The 13,677-nt window shown below is 39.5% G+C and overlaps 1 protein-coding gene across 1 annotated transcript; it reads right to left on the reverse strand.

Annotated features, from left to right (window-relative positions):
• Positions 1-1,246: 1,246 nt before the first annotated feature.
• On the reverse strand, positions 1,247-2,146 carry LOC143305848 (uncharacterized). Its single transcript, XM_076690994.1, has 2 exons — positions 1,455-2,146; positions 1,247-1,382 (listed from the first exon to the last, which is right to left on the reverse strand). The coding sequence occupies exons 1-2, from the start codon at positions 2,144-2,146 to the stop codon at positions 1,247-1,249; spliced, it is 828 nt and encodes a 275-aa protein (XP_076547109.1).
• Between the last annotated feature and the right edge of the window lie 11,531 nt (positions 2,147-13,677).

Consider the following 13,677-nt stretch of genomic DNA (forward strand, 5'->3'; position numbering starts at 1 on the left):
TAAAAACCTATAACACCCAAAAAACGGCGTAATTCGCTAATGGTTTTCGGTTTTTGGTATTGCTGAATTGCTTTTACTCGTTCTTCCAACGGAGCAATTCCCTTGCTACTAATCTTATACCCTAAGTACTCTACGGATTCTCTCGCGAAAATACACTTGGCGACATTAACTACTAGACCATGTTCTCGAAGTCTACCAAATAAAACGCGTAAATGACTCTCGTGAGTCTCTATATCTGGGGATGCTACAATAATATCATCTATATAACAGTGACAGAAATAAAAATCCCGGAGTATCGAGTCCATATGCCTCTGAATGGTTTGAGCCGCGTTACATAAACCGAATGGCATGACCGTGAACTCGAATAAACCAAATGGCGTAATTACTGCCGTTTTCGGAATATCATCCGGCGCCAGCGGAACGTGGTAATACGCCTTCGTTAAATCAATCACGGAAAACACCTTGCATCCATCGAATTGGTGTGCCACATCATGAATATGTGGCAACGGATATTTGTCCGGTACGGTAACGCCATTCAGCCTACGATAATCCCCACACGGTCTCCAATCGCCCGATTTTTTCGGGACCATATGAAGAGGACTAGCCCATTGGCTTTTTGACGGGCGGCAAATACCATCTTTAAGCATCTGCTCAAATTCCGTCCGTGCCACTCTGGCTTTCTCCGGAGCCAAACGTCTTGCCCGCTCTGCGATCGGGGCACCTTTTGTCTCAATATAATGAAATACATCGGATTTAATATTTTTCCTGGCGGCTGGCCTTGTAACATCTATAAATTCTTTTAATATGTTATTAAAAATACTATTTCGATCTATAGTAGATACCGTAGGTACGTTACTTTTTGTAATCGTTATTTTCTTAAACATACCTGTATTTCCGTCTAGTAACTTTTTGTTTCGTAAATCAACTAACAGATTATAAAAATGAAGAAAATCTGCCCCTATTATTGGCTTAGAAACGTTTGCCAACACAAATCGCCAGGAAAAATCGCGACGTAATCCTAAATTTAATGATAATAATTTCTCACCGTAAGTATCTATTACTGCCCCGTTCGCAGCGTACAATTTGAACATGTCGGCCTCAAGATTCTTACCTCCGAACGCCTTTGGCACTACCGACACATCGGCGCCTGTGTCCACCAGAAACTGGATGCGCGTTGATGGGTCAGTGACGATGAGGCGGTACTTCTGCAGGCCGTTTCCTAGTGCCTCGAACTGGGACGCCGCCTCTAGTTTTCCGGACGCCTCTTGTCCGGGCTGTTCCATGAGCACGGTTTCCGGCATCGCCATGACTCCTCGCCGAATCTGCCATGAAAATAGCAGTATCCGTTGTCGCGTGATGCCTCTTTGGATCGGGAACCGCTTCTTCACCTGAAGAATCGCCTTCGGCTGTGACTGCGATAGTGCCCCGTGAGGCGTGCTTCCAGGCGTTCCAACCTTTGAGCGATGGCCGCTAAATCGCCATCTTGTCGCCCCGGCATGGTGTCCTTTCTTGATTCCCTCGTGCCATGGTTTGAGTCGGAAATGGCGGCCACCTCCGCCACCCCCGAACGTTCGGAAATTTTATCGGCGAGCTTCGCCAATCGGTCAAGGTCAGCGTCATCCACGATCGCCAACACTTCCTGGACTCTAGTGGGAAGTCTCTGTATCCAGAGCGTCCGAAGCGCGCTTTCCCCGACGTTTTTCCCTGCTAGCTGGGACATTTCTCTTAAAAGCTCCGAGGGCTTTTTATTTCCCAGCTCTATGTCCGTGAGAAGCTTCCTCAAATTGGCTTCATCACTCTTCGCGAGGCGATCTATCAACGCTTGTTTGATATGTACATACGTTGATTTTTCTTCAGGAGCCTCTATCACGTCAAGAATAATTTTCATGGTCGCCGGGTCCAAGTTTCTGACGACCGCCGAACTCTTTACGGCGTCCGCTCTTACATTATAAGCGGCAAACTCCCTTTCCAACATCGTGAACCAAAGTCGCGGTTCGTCTTTCCAAAATGCAGGAAGTTTTACATTTCTAAACTCAGGCGCTTCTACGTCTTGCCTTGTGTCCATTGTGGATGTGTCCCTTGTAACGGCGTCCTTTTTAATGGCGTCCTTTTTAACGGCGCCCTTTAGTGTGACGTCGTCGGGCATTCTTTTTATTCCTTTTTATCGAAACAAAAAAGGATATAGATTCCTCCGGATTAAGTTTCGGCACCAATGTAGTGGTTTTGTAAGTTTCCCCAGGAGGAATAAATGTAGACACTTTAGGCACTAATGTAACTCTTTATTGCACACGGTTTTACGTCTTCTTATTTCCGAGATACAGAGAGGAATAATACTTTCTTCTTACTTTTAAGGACGCGCGTCTGTCTTACCAACTACTTCACCTAAAAATTCCTAACCTATGACTAGTAACTAACTTAGCCTAGCTAACATACGATGGCGCGTCGAACGCCAGCAACGCTGGTCAGTGGTCGCTACAAGAAACTGATTTCAGCGCCACCTCAGTTATTGCATCCAACTAACGGCATGCTATTCTACAACACTTTTCGCATACATCTAATTGACACACGGATGCTGCGATAGCTATATTATGTATGCCACCGCCAAAGTATAAAATACGATACTGCATACATCACCTAGGAAATGTATGAATGACATAACACCTTCACCCAAATATTATACATACATTTCTTGTAATATAACATAACCAAGGGAAGAATATTCCTACAAATCGAATGCCTAAGGTTATTTTTTTTTTTTAAATAATATGTCCCGATATGGTACTCTGATATGTATCAAATGTTTTTCCGAAGTACGAATGTGTAGGAATAAGAACTATACAGGGTGTCCCGTAACGCATTTTCACCCTCTCAGGTGGTGGTAGGTGGGGTGATTCTGAACAACTTTTTCCTTTGCGAAAAAGTGGTTTGAAGCTTCCTTTTTGAATTATTAAGCAAAAACACTGACCAATCCGAGCGCGTATAGCGCGCGGGCTCAGGGATGGCAGCGTCGGCTACGACAGCGGGGCTTGACGTAGGTCGCGAACAAACGGCTCGGCGCCTCGTTAGCATAGCACAATAAAAAAATTGAAGTAGTTAAACATTTTTTGTTGTTGTTGAAAAGGAATACGGAATCTAATCTCTTGTCGCCTGTTATTATGTAAACAAGGAAATTTTAAACATTCTAAATAAAAAATAAAAATGTTTGACCACGAAAAGGGCTACGTAAGTGCAATACCTAAGTGCAATAAACGAGGCGAGTTCACTAGCCCGACCATCAAATCAGCTTTTCCGCACACGTGTTTCTTCGTCGAGTGATGAAGACCGACATAATAACCCAGGATAGACCCAGGTAGGAATTATCTGCTTTCAGCATAGCAGGTAAATTTACGAACGAATGGGTAAGTTTCATTGAAATTGTTTTAAAATTTGTATTCATTATTTCATTTCAAACATTTTTATTTTTTATTTAGAATGTTTAAAATTTCCTTTTTTACATAATAACAGGCGACAAGAGATTAGATTCCGTATTCCTTTTCAACAACAACAAAAAATGTTTAACTACTTCAATTTTTTTATTGTGCTATGCTAACGTGGCGCCGAGCCGTTTGTTCGCGACCTACGTCAAGCCCCGCTGTCGTAGCCGACGCTGCCGTCCCTGAGCCCGCGCGCTATACGCGCTCGGATTGGTCAGTGTTTTTGCTTAATAATTCAAAAAGGAAGCTTCAAACCACTTTTTCGCAAAGGAAAAATATTGTTTAGAATCACCCCACCTACCACCACCTGAGAGGGTGAAAATGCGTTACGGGACACCCTGTATAAATGTGATAGGAACGCAGGATATTTGTTTTTGAATAACATGAATTGTAATACTATGAAGGAAATAAAAAGAAACTGATAAATTATTAAAAAAAATTGTTGATAATTAAATTGCAAATGCATTTACTTTATTCAATAAAAAAAATAAAAGATAACATAAACATTTGTCATGTATCCAGTATATGTACATTTATATACAATCTTCGTCATGATCTGATTGTGAAAAATGAATGTATATATACATAATTCACACTTTTCCTTTTTGGAGGGATATAGGAAAGGGACGGGTATAAAATAACTGTAAACAAAATATATAATAAAAAAGAAAATATTTTATTTGACTGACGGCAGTGCACAGGATAAGGAATATGAGAATTGTACTCTGAATTCCTACAAATCGAATGCCAGTTAGTTTATCCGTCGAAAGAAAATCGTGAATGTACCCATGTACTTCGTCAGTACAGAAGATAAGGAATAGGGGAATAAATGACTACACCATAAGAAGCGGAAAATATTATATAATTATAAAAAAGTTAAAAATATATACAAAAAATAAAAAACATGAAATAAAATAATAATAATAAGAATAATAACATAAGAGTAATAATATAATAATAAGAAGAAGATAATAATATAATAATATAATAATAATATAATAATAATATAATAATATAATAATAATATAATAATATAATAATATAATAATATAATAATAATATAATAATATAATAATAATATAATAATATAATAATATAATAATAATATAATAATATAATAATAATATAATAATAATATAATAATAATATAATAATATAATAATAATAAGAAGAAAAATTTAAAAATAAAACGCTATGTTGCGGCCATTACAGCCGCGACCACGTCCGCCTCCCCTGCCAATTCCGCGACCGCGGCTGGACGGTGGCGCTGTTTCGCGCCGCAGCTTATTCAACTTTCTTCTATATTGACGAATGAGCTGCTTTTTTGTTCTGTATGATTGGAAAAATAAATATTATGTTATTATTCATAAACAATGAATACCAGAAAAATCGTACGAACAGGAAAGTAAAAAAACTATTTACGTTTTGCACCTCAGGCTCATACAGCTCGTTCATCTGTGACACGTACGGTTGATACGGCTACGGAAAGAATAAATATTATATTATTATATATAAACAAAAAATAGCAGAAACAACGTATAAACATGAACGCGAAAAATAGGACTTACTGTATGTCCTGCCGGTTGTTTCTGCGGCTGTTGCTGTGGTACTGGGGGCGGCTTCAAAAATAAATATTCCATTATTATGTGTAAACAAAGAATAGCAGAAATAACGTATAAAGAGGAACGCAAAAAAAGGACTTACTGTATATACTGCCGGTTGTATTTGCGGCTGTTGCTGTGGTACTGGGGGCGGCTGCAAAAATAAATATTATGTTATTATGTGTAAACAAAGAATAGCAGAAATAACGTATAAACAGGAACGTACAAAAACGACTTGCGATATACTGAGCCTGTTCTATTTTTTGCAGCAATTGCTGCATCTGCAGCATTTGCTGCTGCTGCATCTACAGTATCTGCAACAGTGGTTGCGGTACAACTTCTGATTGCAACCGCAACTGCTGCACCTGCTGTTGCAGCTGCAACAGCGGCTCCGGTTGTGGTTGCGGTTGCGGTTGGAGATCACCGCTTTTATCTTGTGGACACGAGTCTAGAAAAGGCAATTTTTTAATTTTTTTATTTGAGCCTGTGATGAAAATGTAAAATATGACATGTGTAAAAAATATGTTATGTGTATGCTGAAAATTTCATTGAGATCGGTCAATGCACTGAGAAGTTACAATTTCTGAAAATCGTGGCTTTTCATCTAAGAACGTGACTAGTTATGTTCTTAGATTGCGATTCTCGGAAATTTTAATTGTAACTTTTAAATGCATTTACCGGTCTCGATGAAATATTAAAACCATGCACATAACTCATTTGAATCTACGAAAGACATTTTTTAAATTTTCATTATAGGCTCACATAAACCCATTGTATATGAGACAAAGCAAAAAATATTTTTGGTACAAATGGTCACCTTATTATAATTGTCAATGACACTCGCGAAGTAAAGAAAACAAGAAACACTTACTGTCGCCTTTTTCCATTTTCTGTTCACTTTCTCAGAGACCTTGTGTACGGTCCAAGTTCAACGACGCCAGTGAAATTGGAAAACGAGAGCGCGTTGGCGTTTCCTTTCTTTTTAGAGCGTTGCCATGGCTGTCGTTATTTATTTATTTCTAACAAAAAGGCCTCTTCGCATAGAAGCCATACATATATATAAGACATCTTCGTATAGAAGACATACATACATATATATTATTGATAAAATTTTCAAGCATTTGTGAAAAAGATAACCACAAATGGGAAATAAAAAAAATACCAGGAGAAGACTCTCCCTCAAAAAAGCTTACAGAAAACTGTAAGTGCTAACAATTTATATGTACATTTCAGTAACTTGTGTGAATTGTCCTACATTCGTTTTACTTTGCAGGCGACGGAAAGAATGGGAATCGTCGACAACGACGATTCAAGCTGATGCAGTTTTCGAAGACAAATATTTCAAAAATAAAGATGATGCGGGGCGCATCCCAGAATCGAAAAACGTCCTATTCGCAAAAAATAAAGATGATGCGGGGCGCATACCAGAATCGAAAAACGTCCTATTCGCAAAAAATAAAGATGATGCGGGGCGCATCCCAGAATCGAAAAACGTCCTATTCGCAGAAAATAAAGATGATGCGGGGCGCATCCCAGAATCGAAAAACATCCTATTCGCAGAAAATAAAGATGATGCGGGGCGCATCTCAAAATCGAAAAACGTCCTATTCGCAAATAAAGATTTTGGGCGCATATCACAAAACGTCCTTCGCGAAAACGACGAAACTGTCGTTGTACAATGCGATTCTACAAGTGTGAGACCCACTGTAGTAGTACAAAACGTCCTGGACGATAGCGACGACAATCTCGTCGTAGACGTCGGACACGAAGATATGGGACGTATTTCGGAAAATGTGCCAGATGGCCGCCGCATTGTTGACGTTCAGTTCTTTTGGAATGAAATACATAGAACGTTCGACAATCATGCGCGAGGTATTGAATGTGTTTTTCGCGATTGGAAAATGATCGGTAGTCGCCAGCATGGGTGTCTGACACAGTATCTCTTCAAGTGCCAAATGTGCAATTACGAAGATACTGTTTGGTCGGAACCTATGAATTCAGATATAATGAATGTAAATGAGGTCACGACAACCGCGACTGTTACAGTCGGAATCGGCTATGCACAATTAGAAGAATTATGCGCCGCCGTGAACATGCCCTGCATGGCTGAAACGACGTACCGGAGGTACCGTAAAAAACTTGTAGATCACTTTATGAAAAGCGCAATGCATACCATGCAGGCAGCCGGTGAAGAAGAAAGACGATTAGCTTTTGGAAACAATGAAGTCGTCGACGGTATCCCATATATAACTGTCATAGCGGATGGTAGCTGGATGAAAAGATCGTATGGCACGAATTATAATTCACTTTCCGGTGTCGGTGCCGTTGTAGGTTTCCGCACAGGAAAAGTTCTGTTTATCGGCATACGCAATAAATACTGCACAATATGTGATATAGCAGAACGAAAAGCTACATCCCCAAAATATCATAAATATTATAAAAACTATGATCGTTATGCCAGTTCTAGTAGCATGGAAAGTGATGCTATTGCTGAAGGTTTCAAATGCAGCATTGATATGCATGGCTTGATATATAGAACGGTTGTTGCCGACGGTGATAGTAACGTATATCATACTATTGTAAATAACAGACCTTACCGAGAGCAAAAAGTAACCGTTAAAAAAATTGAGTGTACCAATCACTTACTTCGTAATTTATGTAAAAAGTTGAGACACGTTGCTGAAAAAACGCAAACGAAGGGTCACAGAGATCGTGGCTTTGTTGCGTACCGAAATATAATTAAAAAAAATATTTTAAGTATTCGTAGAGCTGTCGTTTTAGCAGTCAATGCGCGAAAACAAGAAATAGGGCCTCAGCATATCAAAGCTAGAGAACTTCAGAAGGACATTTTAAGTATTCCTAGCCATATATTTGGTGAGCACAAGGAGTGCAATAGCCGCAGCCATACGTGTATGCGTGATGAAAACAGAGCTGAGAAAAATTACGTTCCATCTTTGAAATTGTACGGTCTGTACATCGAAGTCGAGAAAGCCATACGATTCCTCAGCTGCTATTCGGATAGTTTGTTAATGAATGTGACAAACAATCCCGCAGAAACATTTAATTCAATTATCTGCAAAGAGATTGGTGGAAAACGTATTAATTTTGGTGCAAGAGGTTCCTACAATGCTCGAGTTGCAGGAGCTGTTACGCAATACAATACGCAGCAAGTACTTACAGAAATGCATAAGAACATGTGTAAAACCGTTCCACCACTAGTAAAGAGATTGGAAGAACGGCGGCAGAGAAAAGTTGCGAAAACGAAAGAATTGCGAATGACCCATGGCAAGAGAAGGAAATTTAAGCCGGTGCAAGGAACGGATAAATATTATGGCCCAAACTCGCAAAGACCAGATCTTCCGAGTGATATGCTGCTTCAACTTCGCAAGGAACATTTTGAAAAGCTTGCTGACAATCCAAAAAATCGTACAATAATAGAAACGAACACAAGAGAGCAAAACGATTCAGATTTATGGAGAGCTTTAAAAGAGGAAATGCTAACTGCTTCGAATTTTGGAGCAGTATGTCGCATGAGACAAACAACGTCCTGCGCAGCAATGGTGAAAAACATTTTATATCCTCCACCTGTCGATACCGCTGCTATGAAATACGGCCGCGATAAAGAACACATTGCAAGAAAAGACGTAGCGAACGCAATGAAAACAAGAATTCCAACTTGTGGATTGTTCATTGATCGCGACATTCCATACTTGGGTGCCTCTCTTGATGGATTTATCGACGATGACGGTTTACTGGAACTGAAATGCCCACAATCTGCTGAGAATTTGACAGCGATAGACGCAATAGAAACAATACGTCACTTACGAAACATCTTCGATAAGAGAAATATACAAGAAATGAATAGAAAGCACCAGTATTTCTACCAAGTACAAGGTCAGTTGCATATAACGCAGCGGAAGTACTGTATTTTCGCTATCTGGACACCTAAAAGCATACATATGATCCACGTAAATAGAGACGGCGCGTTTTGGACAAATCATATGGAATCTTTCCTAACGCGTTTCTACGAAGAATGCATGCTTCCGGAAATATTGGACAGCCGCCACAATAGACACATGCCTATTAGAAATCCAGAATACATGCTACGGGCAAAAGAAGACGCATCAATTCAAAAATCTAGTAGAAAAATCGCAAAGAAACGTACATATGAAAACATGATGCAGAACAGTGTTGAAGCATCAAATATGACCGTTGAAGCAGTAACGAGCGAGTGTATCATTGTCAGTCATTCAGACCAAGAAGAAAACTTCATAGATGATGATGTAGGATACTGTATATTGGAGACTGCTGTTTCTTCCGTAACTGACGTACAGAAAAATGTACTACCTGTGCAAAGTAAATTAAACGATGAATCGTTAGATCGATTTTTGCGTGTCGTCAGAGAAAGTACTCCTTTTGAAACGCAAAGTGTCCTATACTTACAGTTTACAAAATTTATCAAGCCCTGCTGTAGTGACAAAAGCGTGCAAATAATTGGAGGCAACTGTTCTGATCACTGGCGAAGTATCTATTTTGATGGCCGCAAACTCTATGTATACGACAGTTTACCTGGCAGTGCATACGACAAGCTCGCAAAGGAGGAAAAAATATATATTGCATTACGATTTCCTCATATTCGCAAAAAGGATATACTTTTTGAAAGGGTTCAGGCGCAACCAGATTGTTACAGTTGTGGTGTATACGCGGCGGCATATATCACTACCATACTGAGATGGCGCTGAAATCAGTTTCTGTTCGGTCTAATTTTCGATGCAACGTTGATTGTTAAGAAATCTATGTATAATATTTGGGTGAAGGTGTTATGTCATTCATACATTTCCTAGGTGATGTATTTAAACACAAATTACGTCGTCATTACTGAACCGAATGCAACAAAATTTGAGGGACGTATTCAGGAGGCCCTAAGGAATGGCGCGCTGGTCCTTATATTATCCAAAACGTCAAAAAGTTATAAAAAATTGAAATTTATGTCTGTCAACGGTGAAGAAAATGGCGGATCGGACTCACCTGCATCAATTTATTCGTAATATAAACATTTTTGCGAATCGTATGTCCAAATAGAGACCAGAGTGCCCTTCTTTGGGGCGGATAGAACAAAACGAGCACCCAAGGGATGATGTACAAGCCTCGAGGTAGACGAAATTTGTGTTATAAGATTTTCACTCGCGAAAAACGTCAAAAAGGTAAAACAGACCACAAAAGTTCCTCGTTTTTTCTGTAGGGCGCAGTTCGTTCGTTTTCTGCGCTCGATCGCGCGCGCTCATTCGCAGCTCATATATGTTAATATGGGTGCGTCGACCGAACCGTCGACGACGATACAATGTATCGTGGAGAATGTGAAGTTCGAGCCTGGAAGAGGCGATGAACTCCGACGCGTGAATTTCTTTTTCGCGCGACGTTCTATCGATTACGATATCGATTTTCAACCCACGTGTCAGGAGATGTACTATCATTATTTTTTGTTGCTATTATTATTCTTTTTTTCGGTGAAACTACAGAACAAATACGTCCTTCCCGATTTCGATGATTTTTGGATATGTTATAAAAATTATTATACATATAAGGAGCGTTCTCGCTTAGTTTCAGAGATATTCGCAAAAAGCTGCCGATATAGATGCATTGAATTTTGCTTATAGTTGTTGATCTGTGACAGCATACATATGCGTCAGATTGTTTGCCACTTTTTTCGGTTTAGAAACGAGGATCGAGCGAGAGTAAAGGTTTCGTTCACAACTGCATATACCAGACTCCAAGAAATAAAAAAACGTTGCCAGCCGCTTTACGGCAGTCGAATTCTAACCCATCACATCAATAATATTTACTTCTAATTGAATTTCAGTACATACACATTTCTTGAAGTCTCGTATATGCAGTTATGAACGTAGCCTTTATGGTCTCCGACCTTCTTTCTAAACAGAAGCCAATTGGCCAGCGGATGGCAACCAACACTTATACATGTGTTGTCGCAGATGCACATCTATAGGCAGAATTCAATGTGTTATATCGATAGTTTTTTGATGGTTTTGAAATATTGCTTTGACCCGCTCGTCACCGACATTCACACTTTGTTATTCCTCTCTTTCGCACACATCCTCTCTCTCCCACACTCGCATACTGACCATTACTGTCTAGAAAGGAAATACATACAGCGATCACCTTTATTATATGTACTATTCATTATTTCATTTCAGCGGCACAAAAAATCCTGGATTTATTGAGTGAGACAATATTAATTCAACAATAACTTTTTTATTTTTCATTTTTCCTAAATGAAACTTTGAGCAATGTAATTATTAGGTTCTACTGATTAAAATAAGACCAAACACCATATAATTTGCATTATTTTTACTTATTTAGACATAAATAAGTAAATAAATAATTATAATTCAAATTATGTCATGTTTGATCTTTTTCTAATCTGAAAAATCTCACAAATACGTTAGTAACATTTTCAAAATGAAAAGGTTTTATTTTGATTGCGTTAGTATTGTCTCACACGTATACGGGTAAAACATGCTTTTTTTCCTGTACTCTGCGTCGATTCTCGGCTGTCACCACATCAAACGCGAGCCGAACTAATTCTCTAAACGTGTTCTGTACATGGTTCATCAAACGCGAGCCGAACTCATTCTCTAAACGTGTGCTGTACACGGTTCATCATACGCGATCCAAACTCATTCACTAAACGTGTTCTGTACACGGTTCGAGTTCGTATTCAGTTACGAATGCACTAACCGAGATTTTAGTGTACGTATACCTATGCTCCAACAGTGCATATATTACTATTCTCTTATTTTGTCGGAAAGGGCAAGAGTATATTATTTTCAATAATATTCACAAAGTGACGTCTCAGGCGCTGTACGTCATGGGAATAGTTTTCTGAGCAAGGGTTTCCACCCAAAACTATGGTAGTGATATATGCCGCCGCGTATACACCACAACTGTAACAATCTGGTTGCGCCTGAACCCTTTCAAAAAGTATATCCTTTTTGCGAATATGAGGAAATCGTAATGCAATATATATTTTTTCCTCCTTTGCGAGCTTGTCGTATGCACTGCCAGGTAAACTGTCGTATACATAGAGTTTGCGGCCATCAAAATAGATACTTCGCCAGTGATCAGAACAGTTGCCTCCAATTATTTGCACGCTTTTGTCACTACAGCAGGGCTTGATAAATTTTGTAAACTGTAAGTATAGGACACTTTGCGTTTCAAAAGGAGTACTTTCTCTGACGACACGCAAAAATCGATCTAACGATTCATCGTTTAATTTACTTTGCACAGGTAGTACATTTTTCTGTACGTCAGTTACGGAAGAAACAGCAGTCTCCAATATACAGTATCCTACATCATCATCTATGAAGTTTTCTTCTTGGTCTGAATGACTGACAATGATACACTCGCTCGTTACTGCTTCAACGGTCATATTTGATGCTTCAACACTGTTCTGCATCATGTTTTCATATGTACGTTTCTTTGCGATTTTTCTACTAGATTTTTGAATTGATGCGTCTTCTTTTGCCCGTAGCATGTATTCTGGATTTCTAATAGGCATGTGTCTATTGTGGCGGCTGTCCAATATTTCCGGAAGCATGCATTCTTCGTAGAAACGCGTTAGGAAAGGTTCCATATGATTTGTCCAAAACGCGCCGTCTCTATTTACGTGGATCATATATATGCTTTTAGGTGTCCAGATAGCGAAAATACAGTACTTCCGCTGCGTTATATGCAACTGACCTTGTACTTGGTAGAAATACTGGTGCTTTCTATTCATTTCTTGTATATTTCTCTTATCGAAGATGTTTCGTAAGTGACGTATTGTTTCTATTGCGTCTATCGCTGTCAAATTCTCAGCAGATTGTGGGCATTTCAGTTCCAGTAAACCGTCATCGTCGATAAGTCCATCAGGAGAGGCACCCAAGTATGGAATATCGCGATCAATGAACAATCCACAAGTTGGAATTCTTGTTTTCATTGCGTTCGCTACGTCTTTTCTTGCAATGTGTTCTTTATCGCGGCCGTATTTCATAGCAGCGGTATCGACAGGTGGAGGATATAAAATGTTTTTTACCATTGCTGCGCAGGACGTTGTTTGTCTCATGCGACATACTGCTCCAAAATTCGAAGCAGTTAGCATTTCCTCTTTTAAAGCTCTCCATAAATCTGAATCGTTTTGCTCTCTTGTGTTCGTTACTATTATTGTACGATTTTTTGGATTGTCAGCAAGCTTGCATCACCTCCTTGCATACGTTCGACACTTGCATCACCTTAAGCATGCATACGCATTGAAATAGCATAGGAATTTGTATCTGTAGGGGAATGGCGCTAGTGCGCCTTCCAAACTACCAACCTAAGCAGGTTGGCACTCATGCGAGACTTAGAGAAGGAGGGAGAGAGACGCGCCACTTCCGTTAGAGAACCAAACAGACAGAGTCCTACAAGACACGCAATACGAACACGTTGTTACGCGTTTACAAATAAAGTCGATACAGTTATCAGCAAATACATGAGGTGGTACTTGATTACTTCTGAACACGCCCGCAAGACAGCACGCTACATATCGACGAACAGTACCACCATCT

This window comes from Osmia lignaria, chromosome 11 (genome assembly GCF_051020975.1).
Source record: "Osmia lignaria lignaria isolate PbOS001 chromosome 11, iyOsmLign1, whole genome shotgun sequence".
In the NCBI taxonomy this organism is placed as follows: domain Eukaryota; kingdom Metazoa; phylum Arthropoda; class Insecta; order Hymenoptera; family Megachilidae; genus Osmia; species Osmia lignaria.

Coding starts and splice junctions, on each gene's coding strand:
- LOC143305848 (XM_076690994.1), bottom strand. CDS start 2,146: ATGCCCGACGACGTCACACTAAAGGGCGCCGTTAAAAAGGACGCCATT. Junction 1,383..1,454: donor TTAGCGGCCATCGCTCAAAG/GTTGGAACGCCT, acceptor CTTCAGGTGAAG/AAGCGGTTCCCGATCCAAAG.